The 17,807-nt window shown below is 37.9% G+C and overlaps 1 protein-coding gene across 3 annotated transcripts; it reads left to right on the top strand.

The window, feature by feature from the left end:
- Positions 1-82: 82 nt before the first annotated feature.
- zgc:113333 (beta-N-acetylhexosaminidase) lies at positions 83-17,370 on the top strand. 3 transcript variants are annotated; one of them, XM_034052933.3, is made up of 14 exons: positions 83-612; positions 1,638-1,736; positions 6,408-6,669; positions 7,648-7,757; positions 9,533-9,620; positions 12,448-12,612; positions 12,951-13,134; positions 13,335-13,406; positions 14,336-14,540; positions 14,829-14,911; positions 15,305-15,383; positions 15,988-16,086; positions 16,324-16,413; positions 16,832-17,370. In XM_034052933.3, exons 2-14 carry the CDS (start codon positions 1,648-1,650, stop codon positions 17,013-17,015), a joined length of 1,710 nt encoding a protein of 569 aa, XP_033908824.2. In that variant the 5' UTR covers positions 83-612; positions 1,638-1,647; the 3' UTR covers positions 17,016-17,370. The 3 variants fall into 3 exon arrangements, with proteins under 3 accessions (XP_033908824.2, XP_033908822.2, XP_033908823.2); XM_034052931.3 differs by having other exon boundaries at positions 1,635-1,736; XM_034052932.3 differs by having other exon boundaries at positions 83-616; positions 1,635-1,736.
- Positions 17,371-17,807: the final 437 nt, after the last annotated feature.

The raw sequence follows: 17,807 nt of genomic DNA, 5'->3' as shown, positions 1-17,807 counted from the left end.
TTTTAAAATAACCAATAAACAATTATTATAAAAACTGTAACGCACATGCACCTGCTTTATTTAAATGTGGTGAAGGACAGTGGCATTTGCTGTTCGTGGTTACTTCCGGGGTCGATGAGACGTTCCTCTGAACAGACTTGCTAACAAAATCTAATGACAAACAAAACACAAGCCGCATTTTGTTTCCATTCATAAAATTAGGTATACTTTAATAGTAGTCAAACAAGACTATCAAGACAAGACAGACTATACCTGTTTTCAATATGTGAACTGGACAGTGACGTATATTCCTGGTGTAGTTACATTATTACAGTGTGCCCTGCACCTGCAAAATACATTTATGGAGAATATTTTCAGTTGTTCAGTGTGGGTGTGTCTTTCACGTTTTTAACGCTCATGCTGTTGTTTGCTTTTTGTAATCAAATTTCTTATTGTTACGGAAGTTAAACGTGGACACCGAATGTAACGATTCTGTTATAATTGCGCTTATCCATTTCTTAATATTATTGTATATACTAGTATCAGAAGAATCGAAAAATTAGAAAACTATCCAGTTTGCATCCGTAGCAAGTACAACTCAAGACTACTACTTTTGGACGGTGTGCCTCCAGGGTAGGTAACGTAGTACCTTGAATTTATTATAAGCAGATCTGTAAGAAGAAATTATAAACGATGACAATATTTTAATAATTCATATGGTGCAATTATAACATTACTTTGTCTATTGTAAAATGAGTAAGTCTATTTTAAAGCTGCATGCATATATAGTAATGTTGTATAATAATGTATAATAACAATAATTTTGCTAAGAAATAAATAATAATAACAATAATAACAGGCCTAATAATAATTAATCAATGTATCGGGTTGTTTCATAGAATGCAGATATTTTTACATTTGAAACTGATCAAATCGAAAAAAAAAAGTTACTTAAAATTTTTGGATATCAACATTTCATCTTTCACCCTCTTTCTGTGTGATTTATTATTTCCTTGGCATATGTTACTGACATTTTACACTTCGATTTTTTTTAACATTACTAATAAAAACTGTTCAGATTCTTACTTATGCATTATTCAATGGACTTGCAAAAGTGTTAACCTTGACCGTGTTTTTTTTAACTGCGTGTTATCAATGTTTGCTTTCAAACAAAAGCACAGCATGTATTTCCACGCCATTGTGCAAATGCATTTCATCAGCAGTTTTCTTTCAGGGATTATTTAGGAGAAAGATAAATGAAGTGTTGGTGGCTTTATAAAAAGTGCAGTGCCCCAAATAAAAAGTTTTTAATAATTTTTTTGTTTTTGCTTTTTGAGCTATAAGACTTTTCTCCTGTCATTTGATATGCACAGATAGTATTAAGTTTTATGTTAAGTTTTATGATGTCAAGGTTGATCAGTTTCAGGTCCCTAAATATAACTTTCATAGGTATCCCCATTAACAAGATGCATAGGTCACCATTATCTAGGCTCTGAGAACTGTGTTCTATCATAATTCACTGAGCTTCTCTGAAGAACAAGGTAAAAAGCACAACTTAAATATGGACAGGAGAGAAGGTTTAGTAGGGCTTGCACTTTCTTGAAAAGTACCTCCGTATTTCATTTTTTCATGTTCTTGTCTGTGTTTCATCTTAGAAGCTCAGAGATTATGCACGGGACAAGAAAAGCAGTTCTGGTGCGGCTGGTTGTGTTTCTATTGATTGTAGTGGCAGCCATGAAATGGTTCTCAAACTCAAGGTAAGCTTATTTCATACACTGTAAGTGAACAATATACTGCTCATGTTTGTTAAGGCTTTTCACATTTGTTAGGCTGAATTAATACACAGCAACATGCTTAAAAGCAGTCTGATACTGATCTTATTTGTAATCCTTCAGTGACGCACCACCAAATAAAAATGTTTGGGTTGCTTGCGTTATACTCAATACCAACAGAAAGGTATTTATACACGGATGGAATCACATAGAGCAGAGGTCGCAAACTGGCGGCCCGCGGCCCGGATCCGGCCCGCACAGTGTTTTTTAAAAAAAATTGAATTAGTTGCCAACATTTAAAAATCTGAAGATTTCACATAAAAATCCGGATTTCCGGCTTCTCTTGAAAAATCGGAAGATCTGGCAACACTAGGCCCGCATTCTCCCGTGGCAACAATCGGCTGGAGCTGAGTAGCATCTGCCGTCTTTAGACAGGGCATGCGCTCTCCAGTTCGCCACAGTCTCCACCACTCCCTATTGTCTGCCCGACACTGAGGCCGAGTGTCAGTTGCCATTTATCATCGCGCTTGCACTGTTGTTTTTCTTATAGTAGAGTTAAGATGAAAGTGAAATATGTCTTGTAACCATGTCTCTATCAAAAGTGGGAAAGCGAAAGATAGACCGAGAGGGCCGCGTGTTTCAAGAAAAGTGGGAGACAGCATATTTCTTTGTGGAAGTGAAGAATATTCCTACGTGTTTAATATGCAAACAAAGTGTGTCTGTGTCGAAAGAATACAACTTAAGACGCCATTATGAAACAAACTATAGTAAGAACAATGACCAGTATACGGAAAAGATGCGTGTTGAAAAACTTAATGAACTGAAAAAAGGACTGAAATTTCAACATGGTTTGTTTTTGAATGCGAATAAAATAAGTGATGCTGCTGTGAAATGCAGTTATGTATTAAGTGAAAAAATTGCCCGGGCATCAAAACCTTTTACAGATGGCGAGTTTATAAAAGAGTGTCTATTGAGTGCAGCAAGAAATTATATGTCCCGAACAGAAACAAGCATTTGCAAATGTAAGTCTAACCGGGAATACTGTTGCTCAGCGTGTTGAAGATATGGCTGAGAACTTACAGGACAAGTTGCGTGAAAAAATTAAATCATTTGTGGCGTTTTCTATTGCAGCTGATGAGAGCACAGATATAAATAATACCGCCCAGTTAGCTATATTTATTCGTGGTGTCGATGAGAATTTTGACGTGACCCAAGAACTTTTGGACATGGTGCCCATGACAGGCACAACATCAGGAAATGACTTAATTTTATGTGTTGAGAAAAGTCTTGAAAAGTTTAATGTAGACTGGTCAAAATTAGTAAACGTAACTACAGACGGTGCTCCTGCGATGGTCGGTGTTAACGTCGGACTTGTTACGAAACTTAAATCCAAGGTGGCAATGTTTTGCAAGGACACGGAACTTAAGTCCGTTCATTGCATCATTCACCAGGAATCACTTTGTGCTAAAAAGTTAAAAATGGAACACGTCATGGACGTAGTAATTAACACTGTGAACTGGATACGCTCTCGTGGCTTGAACCACAGACAGTTCAATGCTTTGCTTGATGAATTGGATGCACAATACGGTAGTCTGCTGTACTACACGGAGGTTAGGTGGCTTAGTCGTGGCGTGGTGCTGAAGAGATTTTTTGAATTGTTGAAAGAAATCGACTTGTTCATGTCATCCAAAGGAAAATCCCTGCCTCAGCTCACCAGCGAAGATTGGATCAAAGACTTGGCCTTTTTGGTTGACATTACAAGCCAGCTAAACACTTTGAATATTTCTCTGCAAGGGCGTTCACAAGTAGTTACACAAATGTATGATTCGATTCGCTCATTTATAGCGAAATTGTGTCTTTGGGAAACTCATTTGGCAAGGAATAATCTGGCCCACTTTCCTACACTGAAATCGGTTTCCAGAAATGAAAGTGATGGCTTGAACTACATTCCCAAAATTGTGGAGTTGAAGACTGAATTCCAAAAAAGGTTATCTGATTTCAAACTTTATGAAAATGAACTAACATTGTTCAGTTCGGCTTTCTTAATTAATATTGAAAGTGTGAATGAAGAGCTAAAAATGGAAGTTATTGAACTGCAGTGCAATACGGTACTGAAAACTAAATATGACGACATTGGAATACCAGAATTCTACAAATATCTCGGGAGTAGTTACCCTAAATATAAAAACCATTGTGCAAAGATTCTATCCATGTTCGGAAGTACCTGCGTTTGTGAACAGCTGTTTTTCGTTATGAAACTGAATAAAACTAAATATCGCTCCCAGTTAAAAGATTCAAGGCTGAATTCTGTACTGCACATCGCAACGCAAAATACAAGACCTGACATTGACATCTTGGTGCAGAAGAAAAGGTGTCAGGGTTCTGGTTCCAAATCAAAGGAGTAACGAATTAAGAAAGAAAAAAAAATAATAATTAAATATTTCTATTTTTCAATTTGTATTTTTCAATTTCGAATTTAAAATACAATCTCCAATATCATACATGGTTGTATTATGTTACGTGCGTACACCATAGTTCAGTAAAAATAAAGAAAGTTTGATTGCATTTTTGGCAGTCGATTTTTGTTACACCTGGCCCGCTTCACTCATTTACGTTACCTGCCTGGCCCCTGTAGGCATTTCAGTTTGCGACCCCTGACATAGAGTGTTAACTTAATCTGCACTTGGTGCCAGACTGACTTTTTTTTTTTTTTTTTTATAAAAGGGCATTTACGTCACACTTAACACATTTTCAAAAAAAAAAGTGCTATCTTCTTTGTCACTGTCTATAATCCCCCAAGAATGTTTATGCAGGCTGTGTGGTCCAGTGGTCAAAGAAAAGGGCTTATAACCAGGAGATCCCCAGTTCAAATCCCACCTCAGCCACTGACTCATTGTGTGACCCTGAGCAAGTCACTTAACCTCCTTGTGCTCCGTCTTTCGGGTGAGACGTAGTTGTAAGTGACTCTGCAGCTGCATAGTTCACACACCCTAGTCTCTTTAAGTCGCCTTGGATAAAGGCATCTGCTAAATAAACAAATAATAATAATTATGAAATTGGTTAACAAGCACTTACCCTGAGATGCACAAGGAGGTTTGAGGTAGATTTCACTCAGGTGCCAACTTGTTGTTTACAATACAGTGCAATCTGTTTATAAGAATCACTGATCTAAGAATCCGCCGCATATAGTGATCAAAACCACTGGGACAAAATCATTCCTATTCTAACCATGCTAAAATACTATGCTTGTAAGAGTCAAGCAATTCGCTTTTATAAGGATCATTTTTCTGGCAAACTGACTACATGTAATATGGTACTGTATCAAGTGCAATGACATGTACAGCCAATAAAAACTGTTTTTGAATTTGAATTTGATCACATCTCGCATTGTGCAGGAATGTTGTTTTGTGTTCTCTGTTAGTGAAAATGTGTTTCAATAAAGTGAATACACATTCATTGAATAATTTAAATTTTGGAAGTGGCGAGTATATCCCTTCCCTTCCTGTGTCGGTTCGGGTATTTGTGTATATACCTCCCTTTTTTAACAATCCAATTTTTCTTCTTAAAAATTGATTCGTAACCAAATTGGCAACGATGCCTCCATTGTCTGGTGACATTTTTATGTCCCGCCTTTGCTCACTCATGATTGGACAGCTGCAAAACCAGGGCAGATCTCCCATTGGTTAAACTTACTTAAGACCGTTAGCCGAGGCAGAGAATACACCACCCACTCAATATATCATGGGTGTCGGGGTCCAATACAAATCCGCTACATATCGAGGGCCACAATATAGCGAGAGACCCATAGAAAAAAAAATAGGCTGATAACAAATACTGTATAACCACTCCCTCGTTTTATCGGGGGCGTCAGGGTCCAATATAAATCCTCTACGCAACCCGCTTTTTCTCATTTTTCATATAAAAAGCAGCACACCATTTTAATTCATACTGTGGAAGATAATTGCTTCTCATCAACTTAAGTCTCCAATTCATTTCATGAATCTTCCTCTCCTTTCTCAAATGCCCAAACCACTGCATTGAAAGAAGCCATTCCCAACGCAGGAGGCTTGTTGCTAGTGAGCTGACATCACTGCCCTGTGACTTTTGCTAGTGCATTGCTTAAAAAAACGCTTCAGCAAGTAGATATTTTATTTGTTTTGTGTTACTGTGCAATGCATGTGTGTATATGATAACAGTACGATATTAATGCTTTGTTTTTAATTGTTCTGTATATTTTAGTTTGTGATATGCAGTACAAAATTAAACAAACAGTAATTCTAAGTGTAATTGTCTATATATAGTGCAGCTAAGGCATGCACAGTTAGACTGTAAAAATGGGGAGCAATTTTTTTGTAAAAAAAATTAATCTGTAATCAACTCTTTAGTTGATTAATCAGTCCGATTTAATCTGTTAATTGGAGCAGCTCATATATATATATATATATATATATATATAATATATATATATATATATATATATATATATATATATATATATATATATAATGATGACACAGAAATAATGCTGTATTTTGGAAATTCCTTCTAAAAAGTACAAATAAATAAATATATAAAATACTTTGTTCTTGGAGTGCAGCTTTACTTGTCTGTCTTGCTGTGTGCTATTGCGCTGTTCTATTTGCTTTTGTATTTAAGTGATAAGGAACACGCTTCTGAACCTGATATGTTCTGGGGGAAAAGAAAGGGGAAAGCCATGCTACCAGAGGAAGAAAGGAAAGTTCAGGATTCCAAATTAGAGCCCCAGGAACCAGGAAAACAGGAACAGAAACCAGACCAGCAAAAACAGGACCAGGAAAAGCCAAAGCTTCATCTGATCAAGGATTTCAGCTCCACTCAGATGAGGATCATCCACCTTGATCTTAAAGGGGCCGCTCCCAAAGTCTCTTATTTGGAACAGGTAAGGTGGGTTGTTTGTGAAAGATGAGTATTTCTTACCGTTTATAGTAGAAGAGCTCTGCGAGTGACAATGCAGCCCCATATACAGTAGCAACTGTAATAAACAGTATGAGGCCAAGATGTGGTTTTCAAGGCCATTACCAAGCTTCTGAGACTCCACCCAGTAACCCTCAGAAGAGGAAATCAGATTACTTTTGAAAAATACTATTTAGGTGTTTATAATATTATTATTTTTTTTTTTTTTTTTTTTTAGAAAAACCGAATCTCCTCGTCATTTTCACAGTAAAAGAGCTGCTAGAAGCATGGACAGAGACAATAGGGCAGACAAATGGGTAGATGGATTAGGCATGTAGTTTCATGCCATCTTAGCGCCTCTAACACTGTTGTTCTTTCTCTAACTTTCTTTGGTGTAGCTTGGTATATATGATACAGCAAGATGTTGTATTGGAGCTTTGTATATCTTACTATATCTGCTATAACACAGCCAGAAGCTGCAGAAATGTGCAGAAAATGGTAGAAGCCAGAAAGCAAAACATCATAATTGTGGGAAATTTGAATTTGAATTGCAATGGTTCTACTGCAATAGACCAGAGTTGGAGGAGGTATGTCAGTGGGCATTCTGTATTTTTTCAGCAGTGTGGGGGTTGCATTAAACCTCTTTCTGACAGATTTTTCACAATTGACAATGGGCAAAAAGTGTTTTTTATGCAAAACTGATTTTTCTATTATTTCACATTTACAGAAGTTAATAATTCCTCTTTTTTGGAATAATCTTACAATGAATGCTTTTCTCCCATGTCATTGAATCCTGAAAAATCCAAAGAAATTGCACACTCTCAGAGGTTACTTGCTGTAGAGAGGACTCAATCAGCTGCAGAGATGAGAACTAATCCAGATAAGAATGACTCCATGCATATTTGTTCAATTAGCAGCCGTTCAAATAGCAACTGTTACTTTTACATTTCCTGTGTCATTACAGATATTTCCACTCCTGTTTAAACTGGGTGCCAATGGGCTTTTAATTGAGTATGAAGACATGTTTCCCTATTCAGGAGACCTTGAAATCCTCAAGTCAGAGAACGCTTACAGGTAATTATAGGTACCCTATTTTGGGGCCAATGGGATTTGATAGTTAATCCCTGTTCACCAGGGTTTTATTATTATTATTATTATTATTATTATTATTATTTATTTCTTAGCAGACGCCCTTATCCAGGGCGACTTACAATCGCAAGCAAATACAAATACATTCAAGTGTTACAATACAAGTAATACAGTAAGAGCAAGAAATACAATAATTTTTGTTCAAGTGTGACAAACCACAATTCAATAATACAGCAGATAATAGTGATAGTTACATCAGGATATGATTAAATAGTGATAGTTACATCAAGATATGATTAAGTACAAAATACTACAGGTTAAACACTTGGCAGATTACAATATTCTGAAGTACAGGATTAAATGCAGTAAAATAGGGGGCAGATAAGAGCAAAATAAAGCACATTTAAATGAAGGGTGATAGTGTCTCAGGATACAAACAGAGGAGTTCTACAGGTGCTGTTTGAAGAGGTGAGTCTTAAGGAGGCGCCGGAATGTGGTCAGAGACTGGGCAGTCCTGACATCTGTAGGAAGGTCGTTCCACCACTGCGGAGCAAGGGTGGAGAAGGAGCGGGCTTGGGAGGCAGGGGAGCGTAGCGGAGGTAGAGCCAGTCTTCTAGTGCAGGCGGAGCGGAGAGGTCGAGTGGGGGTGTAGGGAGAGATGAGGGTCTGGAGGTAGCTGGGTGCAGTCTGGTCAAGGCATCTGTAGGCTAGTACAAGAGTCTTGAACTGGATGCGAGCGGTGATCGGGAGCCAGTGGAGTGAGTGGAGTAGTAGAGTAGCGTGGGCGAAGCGAGGCAGAGAGAACACCAGGTGGGCAGCAGAGTTCTGGATGAGCTGGAGCGGACGGGTGGCAGACGCAGGGAGGCCAGCCAGGAGGGAGTTGCAGTAGTCTAGGCAGGAGAGTACCAGGGCCTGGACCAGGAGCTGGGTGGCATAGTTGGTGAGGAAGGGTCGGATTCTTCGGATGTTGCTCAGGAAGAATCGGCAAGTGCGTGCCAGAGTGGAGATGTGCTGGGAATAAGAGAGGCAGGGGTCCAGGGTGACTCCAAGGTTCTTAGCGGAGGAAGAGGGAGAGAGTGTGGTAGATTCCAGAGGAACAGAGATAGAGAGATCAGAGGAGGGGGAGGAGGAGGGAAAGAAAAGGAGGTCAGATTTAGAGAGGTTGAGTTTGAGGTGATGCGAGTGCATCCAGGAGGGAATAGCAGACAGACAGGTAGAGATACGGGAGGAGATGGTGGAGTCAGAGGTGGGGAAGGAGAGGAAAATCTGAGCATCATCAGCATAGAAATGGTATGAGAAACCATAGGATGCGATGAGGGGGCCCAGGGAGCGGGTGTAGAGAGAGAACAGGAGAGGACCCAAGACTGACCCTTGGGGGACTCCAGTTAAGAGTGGGTGAGGTGTGGAAGTTGCTCCACGCCAGGTTACCTGGTAAGTGCGGTTGGAGAGGTAGGAGGAGAACCAGGCCAGAGCAGTGCCAGAGATCTCCAGGTCAGCAAGAGATGATAGTAGAATAGAGTGATCAACAGTGTCAAAGGCAGCAGAGAGGTCGAGGAGAATTAGGACAGAGGAGAGAGAGGCAGCTCGGGCACACTTAAGTGAGTTGGTGACAGACAGGAGGACGGTCTCCTGTAGATACTGGGGTAAACCAAATTTCTTCCCAGTAGCCAGTTGTGGGATTACATTAAACACAGTCTTACCTGAACCTCCCAAGTCAAAGATATCTGCTGCTAACTGTCTCTGCTCTTTCATTGGCACAGTGTGGAAGACATTGAAAAAATTCAGCACCTTGCAGAACTAAATCAACTGGAAGTCATCCCGTTGGTGCAGGTCTTTGGACATTTGGAGGTACTGTATGTGAAATGTGTTGCATTATGCATTCGCTGATATAATGCAGTGTTTGTTTGATTGCTTTTTTAATTCCAGTGTTAAAGATTTGGAATGTTTATACAGTAATAATTAGTGCACCGGTATTTCAGAGTATATGTTGGTATACCTTTCTCTGTCTGCCTAAATTCTTACAGATCACTAGCGCAGGGATGGGCACCTCTGTCACTTTCAGATCAGATATTTTTATCTGAAGTGTTTAATTGAACCTTTTAAGCCTGTAGACAGGTCCCAAAGCAGGTCGTTATTTAACTCTGGTATAGATTGTCCTCCCAGGACCAGAGTTGCTCACCCCAGATTCAGAGAACTACTCCGCCAATTGCTATACTTTTTTTGACAATATCAGAATCTAGAGATATAAGGTGATGCATGCCTGCCACATGTACGTATTTTTGATAAACTGTATTTTATGTACAGCCTTGGTGGTTTCTTGAATGTGTAAATTGTATGGATTATATATATATATATATATATATATATATATATATATATATATATATATATATATACAGTGCCTTGCAAAAGTATTCAGACCCCTGACCAATTCTCTCATATTACTGAATTACAAATAGTACATTGAAATTTCGTTCTGTTTGATATTTTATTTTAAAACACTGAAACTCAAAATCAATTATTGTAAGGTGACATTGGTTTTATGTTGGGAAATATTTTTAAGAAAAATAAAAAACTGAAATATCTTGCTTGCATAAGTATTCAACCCCTGTGCTGTGGAAGCTCCCAGTTTACACCGATGAAAGAAATGGCCCTAACAAGGACACAATTACCTTACCATTGGCCTCCACATGTGAACTATTAAAGTTGCTGTCACATTTTCTGGATAAAAACCCCACTGTTGAAGGAACATTGGTCAGGCTGTGAATCTGAAGGAAAATGACCAAAGAGCATTCTACAGAAGTTAGAGATAAAGTAATACAAATGCATAGATTAGGGAAAGGGTACAAAATAATATCCAAGTGTTTGAATATCCCAGTGATATCACAGTTGGATCAATAATCAGGAAGTGGAAGCTGCATCACACCACCCAGGCACTGCCAAGAAAAGGCCGTCCCTCAAAACTCAGCGCTCAAACAAGAAGGAGACTTGTGAGAGAAGCCACAGAGAGGCCAACAATCACTTTGAAGGAGCTACAGAGTTCAGTGACTGGGAGTGGAGTAATGGTGCACCAGTCAACCATATCAAGAGCTCTGCATAACACTGGCCTGTATGGGAGGGTGGCAAGAAAGAAGCCGTTACTCAAAAAGTACCTTCTGAAAGCACGTCTGGAGTTTGCCAGAAAGCATGAGAGTGACCCAGCTGCGATGTGGGAAAAGGTTTTGTGGTCAGATGAGACCAAGATAGAGCTTTTCGGCCAAAACTCAAAGCGCTATGTGTGGCACAAACCTAACACTGCCCATGCCTCAAGACATACCATCTCTACAGTAAAGTATGGTGGTGGCAGCATCATGCTGTGGGGATGCTTCTCATCAGCAGGGACTGGGCATCTTGTTAAAATTGAAGGAAGAATGGATGGAGCAAAATACTGGGAAATACTGCAAGAGAACCTGCTTCAGTCCGCTAAAAAACTGAAGCTTGGGAGGAAATTAACCTTTCAGCAGGACAATGATCCCAAGCACAAGGCCAAAGCAACATTAGAGTGGCTCAAGAACAAAAAGGTGAATGTCCTACAGTGGCCCAGTCAAAGTCCTGATCTCAATCCCACTGAGAATCTGTGGCACTATTTGAAAATTGCGGTCCACAAGCGTCGTCCAACCAACCTGAACAACTTGGAGCAAATCTGCCAAGAATAATAGGCCAAAATCACTCCGACACTGCGTGCAAAGCTGGTACATACTTACCCCAAAAGACTTAAAGCTGTTATTGCAGCGAAAGATGGCTCTACCAAATATTAATGTGTGGTGGTTGAATACTTATGCAAGCAAGATATTTCAGTTTTTTATTTTTCTTAAAAATATTTCCCAACATAAAACCAGTGTCACCTTACAATAATTGATTTTGAGTTTCAGTGTTTTAAAATAAAATATCAAACAGAACAAAATTTCAATGTACCATTTGTAATTCAGTAATATGAGAGAATTGGTCAGGGGTCTGAATACTTTTGCAAGGCACTGTATATATATTTTATTTATTTTTTTAATTTTATTTTTATCGTCTTCAAAATTGATTGGTAATTTAAAGTTAAGACTTAGCTTTTCTGACAACCATTATTATTATTTATTTCTTAGCAGACGCCCTTATCCAGGGCGACTTACAATTGTTACAAGATATCACATTATTTTTACATACAATTACCCATTTATACAGTTGGGTTTTTACTGGAGCAATCTAGGTAAAGTACCTTGCTCAAGGGTACAACAGCAGTGTCCCCCACTGGGGATTGAACCCACAACCCTCCGGTCAAGAGTCCAGAGCCCTAACCACTACTCCACACTGCTATAGTTATACAGAACTGCCTGTATTGAAACTGTATGGATGATTTTTAGTGTCACCACTACATGTCTAATTCTGAACAACCGGATGAAGAAACATACAAAGGGGAGGCTTTTTTTGATCTCCAGACAGGAACGAATATTTATATTGTACCAAAACGCAAAACGATACAGAGGTGAATTCAGCCTGAATTTTACTGCTTTTCGGTACTTCCCCAAAAAATAAATAAATAAATAATAATAATAATAATAATAATAATAATAATAATTATAATAATTAACAATTAAAATAAATATTGCAAACTCTATGGGTAACCTTTTTTTTTTTGCTTTGTGATCAGTTTGCTCTGAAGCACGAGAAATATCATGCTCTGCGCGAGGTGACCAAGTTCCCAAACAGCCTGAACCCCCACATGCCAGACTCCCTATCACTGGTGAAGGGCCTCATCTCGCAGGTGGTAGACAGACACCCCAAAGCCAGCTGGATCCACGTTGGAGCAGACGAGGTAAGGCACAGAGATTCCTATTGCATCGCTGTTTCACCATTCCAAGTTTTGATATAAGTTTGATCAGCCCCAGTATATAGTTAACAAATTCAGGTGTGTTTGATTAAACTCATAGTCAAATCAGGAATGGAACAAACTGCTATACAATAGGGGGTTTATTTCCATCCTAGTAACATAACAAACAAACTGTGATGAAACAACTGATGGTTGTGGGCATTTTATGCAGTGTTAGCTTTAAATAATTGCACACAGTTATCATAGTTTTTGTTTCTTTTTAAAAGTATAGTTTGGTCTTGTCTGTAGTGGTCTCAGTGGTTTAAAGTGGTTTGCTCTTGTAGGTATTTAATCTCGGGGAAGGACAGGAGTCCAAAAACTGGCTGAACAGCAACAATGGCGACAAGGGGAAGATGTTCCTGAATCACATGAAGGAGGTTGGGGACTTCATCATGAACAAGTATCCCAGGGTCAGCCTGCTCATGTGGGACGATATGATGAGGCAGATCAGCGTAGAGAAACTAGAAGGTTAGCAAAGAAGTCAAGCTTGCTCTTATCAATGCTATTAATCAAAACTAATGACATTATTATTATTATGATTATGATTATGATTATGATTATGATTATGATTATGATTATTATTATCATTATTATTATTATTATTATTATTATTATTATTATTATTATTATTATTATATGGCCTGCTAACTGCTGTTTTTATGTTTCAGAGTCTGGTATTACCCGCTTTGCGTCCCCCATGATATGGGACTATAGTTCCAAGTTAAACATAAAAGGAATTGGTAAGAGTAATACGTGTTTATTCCTTCGCTTAATGCTAGTCTCTGTAAGTAAGTACTGTCTGAGACTGTTTACTCACTAGATTAACCCTTTCAGGACCAAGCATTTTTCAGTGGGATGCTCCCCCAGGACCAAGTGTTTTTTGGCTGTATTTGACTCTCTTCCTATAAAAAAAAAAAAAAAAATATATATATATATATATATATATATATATATATATATATATATATATATAATATTTTTTTTTTTTTTTTTTTTACAGTTGCATCTTGTAAATGGTGTCCTTTTTTTCCAGAACACTCTGGGGAACATTAGACACTAGGAGCCGGACCAAAACTTTGACAACCCGCTAATTGCACATAACAAAACTGTATTTCATAGTGTTTTCTTTTTTTTTGTAAGTATCTTATTTCTTCTACTCATAAAAAGAAAATGCTATTAAATACAGTTTTGTTAAGTGTGATTAGCAGGTTGTCAAAGTTTTGATTTGGTCCCAGCCTAAATGCCCCTCTCAGTGACGTCACACAAAAAAAAAAACTATTATGAAGTGAACGTCCTTCCCCTATCCAGTGATATGTGTTTCAAGCCTGTACTGCAAAGTAAAACAAAGTTCTTTTTTATCTTGTTTACACAATCGTGGTCCTAGAAGCCCACTTCAGTATGATTGTGTTAACACGATCTCGGTCCTTAAAAGATTAAAGCCTCTTCATGCTTGTTGAGGTATTTATACTATAACAACACGTTAGTAAAAGATTCTTCAGTTGTATTTAACAGTCCCTTTTACATATGTTAATTTTATTTGTATGTCCTATTTGTGGCAAATGGTATCCCTCCAGAACCACCAGAAGTCATGTTGAATCGGTGCCTTTTTGACAGATGATTAACATTGAACTGATTATTCATAGTATTTTTGTTTACAATTATATTTCAGACAAATACATATCAAACTACGCTAAGGCAGGGTTCAAAACGGTGTGGTTCGCCAGTTCTTTTAAAGGAGCGTCAGGCTCTGCTCAGATCTGGACTCCGATTAATCAACACATGAACAACCACTTATCGTGGCTGAAGGTCATTAATGCAATGGAGAAACATCCCTCCATTCGCTTTCAAGGCATTGCACTGACCGGCTGGCAGAGGTAAGAGGAGACATACATTTTCATTGTAAGTTGCATATCAAGATTACCTGACGACTGCAGCTGGTGATCATGGCAGATCCAGTTCAGGTGCATGATTTTATTTATTTTTTTCTTGTTGGGGATGTCTATGTTCAAACCAACATATGAGGTCTTATCTCAACTGAAATGGCTAGCATCAAGACCTACTATAGCAGCTTCGTTTGATATAATGCAATGGCAGGGGTAGGAATGGGCAGTTGTGATGACATTATTTAACTCGGTGCCTTCCTTTCCTGATGTGTTTTTCAGATACGATCACTTTTCAGCTTTGTGTGAACTCTTTCCTGTTGCCATCCCTGCAATGGCTGTCTGCTTGCAGAGTCTGGTTCATGGTAAAGTTGTGCAGCTTTATTTTAAGGGGAATTTCAAATAGTTAATATTATCACTCCAACAGAGACAAATAAGTAAAACGATCTTAAACTGTTAGTACCCTTGCAGAAGAAACATCCCTGGAGATATGTCCAGACATACACTAAAGTCTTAAGGCATGCAGTATGTGTTGAAGAGCAGTGTACAGACAGAATATACTTAAAGGTTAGCTCATTTATTTTGTGTGGACAGTCCTTGGTATAATTTACAGAATCTAGGGACCTACATTGTTCTGAATGCATTCGAAGACTATATTTCCAGAACAGTGGTCCTGAATTTATTACAATAATGTATTCCACGAACTGTAAATGACAATCATGGTTTGGATGTTTGCATTTATTGCTGTTTATTTTTAGGTGGATTTAATGATGAAGCAAGAAAGCAGACGCTGAATATCCTAGGCTGTAAAAGTATCAACCTTAACAAGAGCCTCTGGTAAAAAGCATTCTTGCTAATTTATTCCCAAAAAATTATTTCAACAAAATCTAACAATATGTTAAATGTGACAGAGCAATGTGGTAAATAGCATTCTTGGTGATATTAAAATTACATTTTCCCACAGTTTTTAGGGACCAGCTTTTTTAATTCTTCGCCCCAATATACTGTTTCATTGCAGTCTTTCTTCTGAAAAGCTACTTTGTACAAGAGCACAAATATTGACAAATACTGTCATTGTACACAGTAAAGCAGGGCATACGTGATCACCTTTTCCAAGCGAGGCACGACTAAACACTAAGTCACTTTCCTTTGTTCTAGCACCTAATCTTCATACAATGTCACTCAGTGTCACTGCAGAAACCTCAAATACCTCCCATGGTTTTTAATAACCTGCTTTGTCCTTTGATATTTGTATAAAAAACAAATAATTTCCTGCTGAGCTCATATTAAGTAAACATTAAGTAATGATCTTTTACCTCTGTTCTTTACATTAGTTGAATAGGTGTATATTTGAAAGTGTGCTCAAGTGAACAGAAGACAAAGCTATCAGTTATTAGGAGAGGTTTAACGTTATCTATAATGTACGCTTGCCTTTTTATAGTGAAGGAGGTGGTGCTTTTGCTGGCTATGAAATCTATCAGATGGTTCACCACATCAAAGAAAATCTGAAGACACAAATTGATAAAATACTTCAAGATGGGTAAATGTCAGAGCATTCACATTTTAGTATTGACACAGATTAACATAAATTAACATTACAACTTTACCAGTACAACTTAAAAGTAAACTGCAATAATCTCGTTTTGATCTCGCATACCTATTAATGCTAGCATTTCATCCTACTGTCGATCAAATCTTTGTTTAGATAGTTTTATTGTGGCAAATAAAACCTGAACTAGAACCTTTTTTCTGTTTTTGTCTCTCTTTGTTTGATCAGGCACATCAAAGGGACGTTTTCTCGCTACCACAGAAAGTATCGCTTCGCGAACCCGAGAAACATGGAGATGTTTGGAGACCAAGTATTGAAGTATGTACATGAACAATAAAGTTACACTGGGGGACCTTTTAAGGTGACTTGAATGATGCTGACTACAGTAGAAAGCTTTCACTTGAATAAAATCATTCCAGACTACAGAAAACAATTAGAAATTTAGAGGTTGAGGCTTCTTGTTGAACCAAGACTCAGTTTGATTTATTCTGCTCAGATTTGACAGTTTGATCAGTTATTTCTGTACGTTTTCATTTACGATCGTGCCATACGCCTTAGGAAACTTCAGAAATCATACAATGTTTAAAAAAAAAAAAAAAAAAGACGGGTTCATATTAATAAAATAAAGTTAAAGTAATACCACAGTAAAACATTTTCTGTATAGTCTTCTCCTTTCACTGGCTTGGATTTATGATCTAGCTGTATAGCAAATACATTGTTCACTTTTGTTTTGTAGGCTTCACGATGACTGGGAGAAATTCATCCAGGACTTGTACATTTCTATGGGGAACATCTATTTCCCGGACATGGTGGAGGAATGGATGGAAGAGAATGTCTATTTTTATATGGACCAGCTTAGGGAGCTGGTCAAAGACTACAAGCAGATCATTCAACTGAATGGCAGACCGAAAACTTCTTAAGGTGGGAGGGTTTAAAAATCATAATTGAGGCAGTGCTTGAAATGGACCAGTACCAGTACCTCTTTCTCATTCCAGACATTTGTACAGGTTAAGAGAAAAAGTGCATTTAATGGCCTGTACATGGTTATGAGGTACTTTTTGTTATATCCTTTTTCAAGCATGTTGGATCATCTGAGTTGCTTTTTCATTGAGTAAGAAATAAGGAAGCTGTCTTTTCATATAAACAAATCATACAGAGCAGGGCATGCTGTATACCATAATGTTTGTCTGTGGTTTACTGAAGAAAGCTTTGTTTTCATTTTTCATAGCTGCCTCAAGTAACAAAGAAAGTAATAAACAATATTCTCTTTCCTAGTCTCAATCAATTTTTTACTATCTTCTATTCCTAGTTATTTTAGCCTCTTACCTATTCAAGATACCAATATGTTCCACTTATGTTGATATGAAAGTTTTTGCATATGCAATGAAGCCTCCCTTTAAAACTGCTACGGAATTTGGTTCTTCCATATTCAAAATCAAGAGCTTCAAAAACAATAGCCTTATACAGAGAGAGTTAGATTTAATTGCAGTGTGATAATAAGAGTGCACAGACAAGTGCATATACTAATAGATACACACACACATACTCATTCACAGATTTTTTTTTAATCATAATTCTTTACTTTAAACTGTGAATCCCTTTTCAAGGTGCTGTTTCCTCAATGTACATTAACACTGCACCACTGTGTCTCGCTATAACAGCATGCAGTAGTCTCATAGTGAGTTTGCACTGCTAACCATATTTTAGCTGTC

The sequence above is a fragment of the Acipenser ruthenus genome, chromosome 22, assembly GCF_902713425.1.
Source record: "Acipenser ruthenus chromosome 22, fAciRut3.2 maternal haplotype, whole genome shotgun sequence".
Taxonomy (NCBI): domain Eukaryota; kingdom Metazoa; phylum Chordata; class Actinopteri; order Acipenseriformes; family Acipenseridae; genus Acipenser; species Acipenser ruthenus.
Note: the sequence above shows the minus strand (reverse complement) of the source record. Positions and strands in the feature narration are given on the sequence as shown.